General features: G+C 41.3%; 1 protein-coding gene across 7 annotated transcripts in view; it reads left to right on the forward strand.

Moving 5' to 3' along the window:
* CRPPA (CDP-L-ribitol pyrophosphorylase A) overlaps positions 1 to 12,605 on the forward strand; it is a 249,321-nt gene that overhangs the window by 63,969 nt on the left and 172,747 nt on the right. For all 7 annotated transcript variants that reach the window (XR_473753.3, XR_473754.3, XR_008912541.1 and 4 more), the window contains exon 5: positions 7,808 to 7,853. Coding sequence is in view for 4 of the 7 variants with exons in the window: in XM_007505429.3 (XP_007505491.1) it covers positions 7,808 to 7,853 (46 nt within the window). In the remaining 3 variants the exon portion in view is untranslated. The remainder of the gene's footprint in view (positions 1 to 7,807; positions 7,854 to 12,605) is intronic.

A 12,605-nucleotide genomic window follows, 5' to 3' on the forward strand; every position in this document is an offset into this window, starting at 1 on the left:
ATTCTAGGACTGGTGCTCTATCCACTGGGCCTCTTAGCTTCTCACTATTTCATAGAAACTGTTGGGGAAAATGAGCAGTAGTTTGGCAGAAACAACACATACAATAATATCTCACAGTATATACCAAAATAAGGGAAAATGAATACATGATATAAATGAAAAGGGTGACACCATAGGCAAATTGGAGGAATGTAGAAGAAATTACCTCTCAAATCTACGGATAGGAGAAAGCTCATGACCAAACAAGAGATAGCGTTTCATAGGAGGAGAGATGATAATTTTGATGACATAAAATTAAAAAGTTTTTGCACAATCAAAATGAATGTCGCTAAAATGAAAAAAAGAATCAAGAAACTGGGAAAATATCTTTTGAGTAAATTTCTCTAATGAAGATCTTATTTCTATGATACATAGGGAACTGAATTAGATTCACAAGAATTAAAGCCATTCCCCAATTCATAAATCATTAATGGATAACCCTAACTCTAAGCAGGCAATTTCAGAGGAAAATAATCTAAATAAAGTCAACTCTATACAACTGAAAAATATATCTATCTATTAATAAATCTAGCAACTGTTATTTTTTGTGGCAAATTGTGGCATATGATGGTGATGGAATACTATTGTGCTGTAAGGAATGATGAACAGGATGATTTCAGAAAGAGCTGGACAGACCTCCATGAACTGATGCAGAGTGAAATAAGCAGAACCAGGAGAATGTTGTGTACAGTAACAGCAATATTGTGTAATGATCAAATGTGATAGCTTTAGCTACTATCGGCAATGCAATGATCCAGGATAATTCCGAGGGATTTATGACAAAGAGTGCTATCCACCTCCAGAGAAGGAACTGTTGGAGTTGGAATGCAGATGAAAGCATGGGGTTTTTCACTTGTTCATTTGGGCTTGAGTTTGGGGGTTTTGGCTTTATATGATTACTTACAAAAAATGAACAACATGAAATATGTTTTGTAAGATGATACATGTGTAACCCATATTGAATCACCTGCTAGCATTGGGAGGGGGAAAGGAAGAAATCAGGGAGATAAGTTCAATTATAGAACTTAGGAAAACTGTGAGGAAATTTGTTATTTCATGTAAATTTACAAAAACATAATAAAAAATCTAGCAATTGGAGAAATATTAATTGCTCACAAGGGGACTGAACTGTTATGATAAAAATGACAATTCTACCTAAATTAATGTAATTATTCAGTGACATACCACTCAATCTACCAAAAAATATTTTATGGACCTAGAAGAAACAATAATGAAATTCATCTAGAGGAATAAAAGGTTAAGAATATCAAGGGAGTTGATGAAAAAAAAGTGATGGAAGGTGACCTAAAAGTATTGATTTCAAACTATATTAAAAAGCAACAATCATCAGAATAGTATGGTATTGGTTAAGAAATCTAGTGATGGGCCAGTAGAATAGATTAGTTATACAATACATAGCAGAAAATGACCATAGTAATCTTGTGTTTGATAAACACAAAAATCTGAGCTTTGGGGACAAGAATTCACTATTTGACAAAAAATTTTGGGAAAACTGGAAAACAGATTGGCAGAAACTAGATATAGACCAAGACCTCATACCATATACCAAGATAAGATCAAACATGATTTTGATATGAAGGGTGATATCACCAGCAGGTTAAAGGAGCATTAAATAGTTTACTTGTCAGATCTATGAATAAGGAGGGAAACTTAGGATAAAACAGTAGAGAGAATTATGGGATATAAAATGGATAATTTTGATTATAGCAAATTAAAATATTTTTGCAGAAACAAAATATACCCACTGCAGCCAAAATTAAAAGGGAAACTGAAGTGGGGGAAAAATTACAGGAAGTTACTTTGATAAAGGTCTCATTGTTCAAATCTACAGAAAACTGAGTCAAATTTATAAGAATACAAGACATTTCCTAGCTGGTGAATGGTCAAAGGATATGAAGAGCAATTTTCAGAAGGAGAAATCAAAGCTATCAAAAGTCACATGGAAAAATGTTCTAAATCACTACTGATTAGAGAAACCAATTAAAACAACTCTGAGATGATCATTTCACACCTATCAGATTGGCTAACAGAAAAAGAAAGTGACAAATGCTAGAGGGGATGTGGGAAAATTGGGACCCTAATGCACCACTGGTGTAGTTGTGAGGTGGTCAAACAATTCTGAAAGAACAATTTGGAGCTCCAACCAAAGGGCGATAAAACTGCAGATTGTTTGATCCAGCAATAACGCAATACTAGGTATATATCCCAAAGCTATCAGAGAAAAGAGAAAAAGATTTATTTGTACAAAAATATGTATAGCAGTTCTTTTTGTGGGGACAAAGCATTGGACACTAAGGGAATGTTATCAGTTGGGGAATGGCTGAACAAATTGTGGTATCTGATTGTGGTAGTATACTGTTATGCTATTACATCTGGGAAGATTTATATGGACTGATACAAAGTGAAATGAGCAGAACCAACAGAATATTGTACACAGTAACAGCAAAACTGAACAATGATCAACTGAAAGACTTAGCTGTTTTGATCAAGACAATCAAAGTCAATTCTAAAGCACCAACAATGAAAAATTCTATCTACCCCCAGAGAAAGAACTTATGAATTCTGAATGCCGACTGAAGCTGACTTTAAAAATGCTGTTTTATTTTGCTTATCTTTTCTTTTGCAACATGGCTAATGTGGCAATGTATTTTGCATGACCCTACATGTATGATCAAAATCAAATTGCTTGACTTCTCATGGAGAGGGAGAGAATTGAAACTCAAAATTGAAAAAAAAATTGTTAAAATATATAATTGAGAAATATTTAACGTTGAAAATAGTTAATTTTTTTCTCTCTAAAAATACCCACAATTGGGGGCAGCTGGGTATCTCAGTGGATTGAGAGCCAGGCCTAGAGATGGGAGGTCCCAGATTCAAATCTGGCCTCAGACACTTCTCAGCTGTATGACCCTGGACAAGTTACTTGACCCCCATTGCTTAGCCCTTACTACTCTTCTGTCTGGGAACCAATACATAGTATTGATTCCAATACAGAAGGTAAGTGTTTTAAAAAATAAAATAAAAATACCCCCAGTTTATCATATGCTGTGGTTTTCAAGGGAGGGGAAGGAGAGATATGATATTATTTTGATGTAAGAAACAGAAAATATCAATAAAAATTATTTTGAAAAATGCTAATCTCATGGGAAGACAACATATACCTAACTAGATATTTGTGTATTATGGGCTTATAGAATGTTAATGGAAGGTCATATTAAAGGGGTGGGGTGAGGGAAGATGAGGGGCAGATTCCTGTCATAGCCACTGGCCACCATTGGAAAGGAACAGATCCAAGAGATGGAGCATCATAGTGGAGGACCAGCAAGAAAACCAGTCAATTTGGATGCTAAAGCATATGGAGTTGAATAAATTTAAGACTGGAAAAGTGGGAAGAAGCTGAGTTGTGAAGAGCTTTGAACGCAGATCTTTTGGATCCTGGAGGGAAGAGGCAGCCCGCAGATTTTATTGAATGACATGGGGGTTGGGGCAGGGGTGGGGTGAGATGAGGAGAGACAGGACACCAGGAGAGCATTGAGGAGTTTGTTGTAATGGGTGGAAGAGGATGGGCAGGCACTGAACCAGGGCAGTGGAGGAGCAAATGGAGGGAAAGACACAGGTAGGATAGATGGGAGTGTTTAAGTGCTTTAATGCTCATTACTGATCTTGAGGGAGGAGTAGTATCTCTGGTATGGAGGGCTTGTCGTGCCCTCCTAGGGCAGCTCTCCAGCCTCTGACCCTCACCTGACACCCAGCTCTCACTTGTGGCTCCCAGTAGCTGCTAGCATGCGGCAGCAGCCACACCCCAGGCAACAGCTTCGACAGGCTGGCTAAACCTTGTGAGGGTAGCCATCGGGTCATCATTGACCCCGGTGAACCAGGGCTTTGCTCACCCAGCATGTGAAGACTGCTTCGGCGGAACAGGCGGAAGAAACCAATAAGAAGGTTCAACGGCTGAGATGGCGACGCAGCGAAGCACTGTGGAGTGCTCAGGGCGTGTTGGAGCACAAAGGACAACATGGCCATCCAATGCAGCTGAGGAAGTCTCCAGGTGTAACGACTTTTCGTGCCACTGGACCCAGGCTTCCAACGCCGAGAGAGTGGGACTGTCTCTGTGCATCGACTTTTCCACTTAAATCTCCTTCACGCACAAGTGTCTTTGTGCACACTCGTCTATCATAGAGGAAAATGCACAAAGACAATCGTCATCCTCGGTTACCGAGACTGCTACTACTACTACTGATCTTGAGGCCATTAATACACCTACAGTCACATATATCATGGAACCAATAGATTATGTTTAGCCTAGATGTGAGAGACATATAATTTGGCTAGAAATCACACTATATTTTAATATGATAATTTATTTCATGTAATATATATTTCTAATAGTTTTCTTAATAGAATTGGATCCTGTCAATATAGGATTTTAATATTTTTGATATTTCAAATCCAATTATTTAAGTGAAAGGCACATGTGTGTGTGTGCATATATATATATATATACACATATATATATATATATATATTTAGTATGTAGGGGTATATACATTCACACTGACTCACTAAATATATACATAATCATACACACCACCCAAAACGTAGTATGAAGCAGCTGAGTGGTATAGTGGAGAAAGCATTGAACTTAGAGTCAAGAAGACATGAGTTCAAATTCAGAATCAAACATTTCCTAGTTTGTGATCTTGGGCAAATTGCCCCACTTTTAGGTCCCTCTTCTGTGAAATAAGGAATAATGGTAGCATCTCCATCTCAAGGGTGTGAAGATAAAATGAGATCAAATTTGTAAAGTGCTTTGCAATCCTCCAAACACTATAGAAATGCTAGATGTAGCGAATCCTGATCTTGGAGTCAGGAAGATCTGGGTTCAAATCCTGCCTTTGAAACTTACTAGCTATATGACTGTGGTCAAGTCACTTAAACTCTCAGAAGCTCAGGTAATTCTCAGATTCTAAGTTAAAGGTGCATTTAAATCTGTTTTGGTGGAGGGCATTCCAAATTTGACAAAATCACAGGTCTATCCTCCCTAATGTGTCCATTCATTCATATATTTTGTTTGTATTTTTAATATCAAGAAGGATAGACATTGCATTTAGTGTTTTTTGTGCAAACAGGTAATGTCAGTTTAACTTTGGGTGCCTTTAATATTTCTTTCAGACATTTGATATAAATTATTTTAATTAAACTGACATATGGCTGTTGAGAAGGGTAATTAAGGTATCCAACAATGCTTTCTGTACAGAATTTTTAATAAAAATCAAAGAAGATTTAATCTGTGTATGGTAGGCCTGTCAAAGTTTATAGGGCAAAATCTATAGAAGAAAAGTAATTTAGCTGTCTTTCTTGTTTATATAATTAATTATCTAATCTGAAAGGGGAAAAGAGCCTTGGGTAAAGAAGCCAGGCTTTGGTTTATAAGGCTGACTTCAGCTAAAATCAAATTGAACATTAAGACTCACTTTAATAATAATATCCTACTACTCAGGGCTTAGCAATTTTTTAAAGAGTTCTTTTTACTTAGTGATAGTAAAGTATTTGATTCGCTACCTAACTGTTTAGATAACAGAAATAATTTGCAACTGATTAAATGATGACCCAAGAGTCATCATTTATAGCCTAATAAATATGGGGGTCACCTTAGAAGGAGGCTTTAGTTAGAATGCCCGCTGTATCTTTCCTCCATCCTGTTTTATTCTCTGTCTGTCTCTGTCTCTCTCTCTGTCTCTGTTTCTCTCTCTGTGTCTATCTGTCTGTCTGTCTGTCTGTCTGTCTGTCTCTCCATCCTATCTGAGTGCTTTTCTCAGTGTCTTTTGCTGGTATCCCCCTGGTCTCTGTCCTAGGGCCTTTCTCTTGACAGTGTTAGCTCCTGTGGATTCTGCTGTCATGTTTATACTAATGATTCTCAAGTCGGCTTCTCTAGAGGTTACTCTCTGTTGAACTTCTGTCTTGTCTTGCATCTCCAGCTGCTGATTGGACATCTGGAACTGGTTGTCTCATTGACACCTTAAACTTAAGAGTCTACAACAGAACTCATCATCTCCCCCTCTTCCAGTCCCCCCTTCTTAATTTCCTTCTGGCCATAGAGGCTACCATCATTCTTTTTCAGTGAGGCTCAGCACCTTGTCATCCTCAACTCTTCACTGCTTTTCCATGTCCATTCTGTACCCAAGTCTTGTAGACTTTTACGCTTGTGACACGTCTTGCCAATACTCCTCTCCTTTGACGTTGCCACAGTGCTACTGAAGCCTTCATTCCTTCATGCTTGGAGTATCGCAGTAGCTTGATGGTTAGTCTTTCTCCCAGTTGTCTCCCTATTCCACACCCCAACTGCCCCAGTGTCTTGTGGAAGTGAAGATTTGCCCATTTTAACTGCTCACTCCCAGGCCATCTGCAGTGATCCCTATGACTTCCATGAACAAATAGGAAATTAGACCCATGTCCCTTGGTCCCCCCTACGATTCTGGGGCACACCTTGTCCTGTTCCCCAATGCCCCTGCCCCAGCAGTGACGCAAGCTCCTCACTGTTCCTCCTTAATCCAACTTTAGGCATTTCCCCTGGTTATTCCCCATGCCTGGAATGTTCTCCTTAAGTGATAGTCGAGGATTGACCCTGGAATCAAGGCTCCTTTACTGAGTCCCGTGTCAGCCAGTTGTTACTGCCTGCCCTCCCACAAAATTGTTTTGTGTTCGTTTTGTGTGTAATTTCTATTCATTTATTGGTGAACACATTGTTTTCCCCCAGGAGAATGCAAGCTTCCTAGCGTCAGGGACTACTTCATTTCTAGCCCTGGCTCCCAGCCTAATGGCTGCAGCCTGACAGTCTGGTTGAACCAAATCCTACTTAAGCTACTTATGGCTGTGATCATGGTCAAGACCAGAGCCTCAGTTTCCTCATCTGTAAAACAGGAAGAATAATAGCACCTCCCTTCCAGTATTGTTGTGAGGATAAAACAAAATCATATTTGTAAAGTGCTTTGCAAACTGTAAAATGCTACCTAAATGTCAGCTGTTATGACTGGGTCCGTCCTGGACAGGCATGGAGAGCAAAGATCCTGGGACAAGTGGGCCCTTCCTTGCATGCATCATAGATAACCAGGGAGAAGCCATTCATAGATCTTCAGCTTTGCGGTAGACTCTGTCTTGCTGTGGTCTCTGCCTGTTTCCCTGGGGCCCCATTTTTGGAATGTCTGTGATCCTCAAGGTTTCTGAGCTTTGTGATCCTAACTTGGGTGTTCATGGGAGCATTCATTCTCTCCAGCCTGAAATCCTCCTTTATGTGGAGTGACATTTAAGAAGCATTTCATTGCAATTGAGTAAACAATCTGGTGATTTTTGTGATGCTGACATTTCCTTGTCATCAGAACTTGCTTTTGGATAATGATACCCCAAACATGGCCTTCTGAATACCAGCTTTAATGATGGCTAAACCCATGTTCCAGGGTTTGTGGAAAATATTAAAAAATTCTTTGATTAACAAACATTTCATGACTGCTGCCATATGAAGTCTCTGGGTGTCCAAAGGCTTGGAAACAGTCTTCAAACTTTTGCAGAACTCAGATATAATTTTTTTTTCATGTGGATTGCCAGTGGTATTTATTATATAATGAAAACATTGACATTATCATTGGTTTATAGCCTTTCTGGTATTAAGAATGTGCTCTAGGGCATTATTTTATTGGTTGTACATTCCTTCCTGCTCTGTTAAGTCTAATGAGGTTTTTCTGTCCTTTAGGTGACCTACAGACGAGATCTGTATGCTGCGGAATCCATAATTAAGGGTATGTTTGTCCTTGGAACAGTCACTTCCTTTGTTTCCTAAATAGAGGCATGGCCAGAACTCAGTGTGAAAGTTTTGGTCTCAACTCCTAGTAACAAGTAGATGTGCCAGCTGGCAGCCAATCTGGGCTTTGTTCTTTGGAAATTGCCTGCTTTTATTGTTTTTTGAAAAGAGTCTGCTGATTGTGTTTGATGCTCATGGTTCTTCATGTTTAAAAAGAATTATTTGTGGCTTTGGAAACACTCAGAAACATGTCACATTCACAAAAGGATAGACAATTGAGGATGATCAAAACACACCAAATAGATACTGTTTAATTGGATTTTTTAGCTAATTATTTCATTGATGCTTTTATACTGTGAGAAATGGGCCAGTAAAGCCCTCTGTAGCCTCCTGCCTCAAGCCATGTTTTCCTTGCCCAGATATCTAGGGAAAGAGATAAGAGACACTTCCCTCTGCCCCGTGAAGGGGCTGGACTTGGGAGACTTTGAAAGTTCTCTTTAGCTCTAGACTTCTATGTGAAACTTTGTGTTTTTACTCTTTTCAAGGCCATCTAAGTGGTCCATTTTTCTTTATACCAGCATGGCCGGATGGAAAAAAATACATGTCTTAGTATCAAACAAGGGTTTGATTTCCCTACTTTGCCACCAAATTAACGTATGATCAGGACAACCAACTTAACCTTGATGGCTGCTACTCCCTCCTCTGTGGACTGTGGGAGTTAGACTACATTCTCCCTAAGGACCCTTCTGGTGCTACCATTCTGTGTTTCTTCAGGTCTGAGGGCTGTGATTTAGGAAGAATACTGATAAGCTGTAGCATGTTCAGAAGAGAAACCTAGAGAATAAAGTGCCTTGAGTCAGTGACATATTAAGACCTGGAGATTTGGGGCCTGGAGAAGGAAGATGCTGGGAGAGTGAAGAAGGTTCCTGATAGCCATCAGATATTTAAAGGACTGACCCATGGAAGAGAGATTTCATAGGGCAAAACCAAGCATCATGGGACAATGACATCAGTCAGTTACAAATTTTGCTTAAGTAATGCTTTTGTGCCTGGCACTGTGCTGGGTGGTGGTGGTGGTACAAGAAATCTAGGCTTATGTGCAGATTCTCTGCTTCAGGCCATAAGAATGCCACGTGAGGAGGAATCTTATCCATTCTCTTTATTTCAGCTTCCTTTTTTGACTTTGTTGTGGGGGGGGAGGGTTGTAGAAGATGAGAGTCCCCTGCAGGGCCCGGGTAGTAGCTCCTTCTCTGCATTCACTGTCTCCCAGAGCCTGAAGCAAAGTTGGCACCTTCTCTCTGGACTGTTGACTTCTACTTGTAGGAGAATCAACTTGCATGTGATGACTGAAGGATAGGTGAGCAAGGAACTTTGTGATTTCCAAGTACTATGTAGGATCCGGCCTCAGGGTCAGTTCCAATCCCGACTCTGGCCATTGACCAGCACCTTGGACAGTGCTTCCCCGACACTGGAGGAGCTTTGGCTTATCTCACCTGCTGGGATCTTGGCATTTCCTGGCCTCCTGCACAAAATGCTGCCTACATTCTGGCCATGCCATGTGGCCCAGAATCTGGCTGTCCTGGGTAGCACCCCCGTGACTCTCAGCCCATTGGAGAGCAGGGACTGCTTGCTTTGATTCACATCAGCATGGTGCCCGTAGATGCTTAATCAGTGGCCTCTCTTCCTTCTCCCCCTCCTTCACCCTTACTTGTGGCTCCCCCCATTAGAATGTTAGCTCCTTGAGGACAGAGACTCTTCCTTTCCTGTATTGGAATCCCTCAGTCATTCCTGATTGGGCTTGACCAGGACTTTTTGCCAGGAAGCAAGCCAAGAAACACGGTTTTCACATGGTTAAAGCAAAGTTCTGGAGCTCCGACGTGAGGGTTTCATGGCATGACGGAGCTCTAGAAAGCTGTCATTCAGCTTGACATCGAGGGACCACAGGTCCGTTCCCATGGTAGGAAGCACACTCTTGTATTTAACCTTTCCCAGAGTTCACCACGGAATTCTTTCCTCATCAAGTATATTGAGTTTCAAACCACCAAAGAGCTCTAATTTGTGCATCTCTCTGTGTGCGTAAACAGATCATCCATAGTATATAAATCAAAATGTTGACATATATTTACATGTTGGCCTGGCAATGTGGGCTGTAGACATTACCCATGAGGCCTTGACTAAACAAAGATGTGGTTGGTTAAATTCTTAGCAGGAAGAAATGTAAAACTCATTCGTATCCTTCTGCTCTGATGTTGTTATCTCCGGGTAGCAGGTCACCTGGCTGCTGGGCTGTGGGGAGCCTGTGAGTGAGCAGGATGATTGCTGTGGATGGACAGACATGCCCAGCTCTCCTCTCCTTTTAGTAGCTCTAGGTTGAATTGGAGGTCGTTCTCAGGGAGAAGCTGGTCCTCAGCCTCCTTTCAGATTCCGGGGTGCCCCTTGTACTTGGAGAAAGTTATCCATTAGGCCAGATAGAGGCAGCTGATTGAGATCAGTGAGCCTTCGACATACCTTCTAGGATACCAACCAGGTTACATGCTGGCCATGTCTGTGACACTCACCAGGCAGCACTGGGAGATGCCAGTCTTTCAGGTCCTTGTAAAGATGACAGCTTGAGGCCAATCTCTGCTGAACCATTTTCCCAGAGGACCTAGAGGAGAGCCACTCCCCCCACCCCCCTCCACTGGCAGGGTAGTAGAAATGTCCCATGGGCATGCTGCCAAGGGAGGACTTGAATGGAGGGCAAAGAGGAGGTCATGAATTTCTTAATTAACATAAGAATCCATTAAAGTACATAACTAATCAAATAGCCAGGAGCTTACAGAGTCTAGGCTCTTAGTTCCTTGAATTTGTTTGACTTGGCCCCTAGCAACTAGGAACAAGGGGGATGATGGGGTGGAACATAATTGAGAGGAAAATGGGATGGGGGTTCTGTTAGGACAATATTCTTGAGATTAGAATTTTGCCCAAGGGGAATGGGCTGTTTCAGGGGGTTGTACCCTGTGGCTGGAGAGGCCAAATAGAGAGGGAATAATAATAATAATAATAGTAATATTAGTAATAATAATAATGGCCAATGATAGCTAATATTTAGATAGCACCTACTTTGTGCCAGGCAATTTATAGTTAAGTTGGTTGTCACAACAGCCCTGAGAGGTAGGTGCTGTCATTATCCCCATTTCACAGATGAGGAAACTGAGGCAAATAGGTAAAGTGACTTACCAGGGTCATGCAGGCTCTTATCCAGTTGTTGAGTGCCCTTTGTTTAGATATAGGGAGGTAGGGAGGTAGGTGGATGGAGAAATAGAAAGAAGATTGATGAAGCATGTACCATATGAGCAGCCTGAGAATAAGGGCCATTCTTTGCATCTTTCTATTCTCTGTGCTTTAGACTGGTGCCTGGCACACAGCAGGTGCTTAATAAGTGCTTGTCGTTTGACTGGCTGATATGCCAGGCACTGAGCCCACACAGGGTTTACCTGTGTGGCCTCTGAGATCCTTTGGGCACCAGGATGCTGTGATCACTTTTCCTCCTGCTAATCTCATGTTCATTTCTGTAGCCTAGCAACACAGGAGAACAAAGGCGATGGAGGAGCATCGTTTTTGATGCTGAGTCCATTTAGTATTTGTATTCCCAACACCTACCATGGGGCCTGGCATACACACAGTGCCCAAGAAAATCTTGTCAGTTGGTTAGGAAGTGCTTCCTGATCTCAAATTATAACATGTCTTCTTTCTTCTCCTTCTCCCCCACAGCAGGGCTTCACATTTTGGGATTCTCCTCTTCTATACTCTAGGGCCTATTATCAAAATGGAGGGATCTTCAACGTATTGACTTGAGGCCCCAGATTAGATAATGGGGGACAGGCAATTGAGGACTTACTTTTGGTGGGATTGAGGCCACAGACCCTCTGACTCCATAATGCTGCCCAATTGGTCAATGCCTCATCAGCTGGTTTGACCCTAGGGACTGAACATTATCAGGCATGGCCCATGCCTGGAGGATGTTCCCAGGGCATCTTTTACAAAAATTGTGCCTTTGAGAATTAGAAGGGTCCTCCTCTCCATGCAGCCTTCCTTGATTTTTCCATCTAAAAATGATGCCTCCTCCCTCATCTAATATCTTGTAGCTCGACATCCAGCTCCCCTCCTGCTTATCAGGATTCTAGGTTTCTTGAGGTCAGGGATGGAGCTGTTTTTCTCTTTTGTGACTCTCAATCTAGATATACATGTATACACACATATGTATGGTTCTCTTCCAGTGTCTGATGTCAGTCACAATATCCTGATATGACCAGAACCCTTCAGTGAGAGTAATGATGGAAAGAAAGGGAAGAAGAGCTTTCTAAAAAACCTGCCATGGGTATTCTCTTCTCACCCTCCTCATTTAATTTATTGAGTCTAATCTTTCACTGGCCTGGCACTATGAGCGGTCAATCCATAACCATTTTCAAAACTAATTTTTAAATGAGCAAAAATCCATTTTTTCTCTTTGTACCTCATTGAGGGGGAAAACCCCCCAAACCAAACCTTTGTAGCAAGGATCCCTAGTCACACCAAACACAATTTCCTCACTGGCTGTGTCCAGAGCCTGTTGGTCTTGGTCTGCACCCTGAGTCCATCACTTGTCTGGCAGAAGGACTTTTTTTGATGGCTCCTCTGGAATTGGGGTTGGTCATTCCCTTGATCAGACTTCTTCCTGCTATTTTGTTAGCATACAAAGTGTTCTCCGGGTTCTGCTCACTCCTGTCTG

The sequence above is a fragment of the Monodelphis domestica genome, chromosome 5, assembly GCF_027887165.1.
Source record: "Monodelphis domestica isolate mMonDom1 chromosome 5, mMonDom1.pri, whole genome shotgun sequence".
Classification (NCBI taxonomy): domain Eukaryota; kingdom Metazoa; phylum Chordata; class Mammalia; order Didelphimorphia; family Didelphidae; genus Monodelphis; species Monodelphis domestica.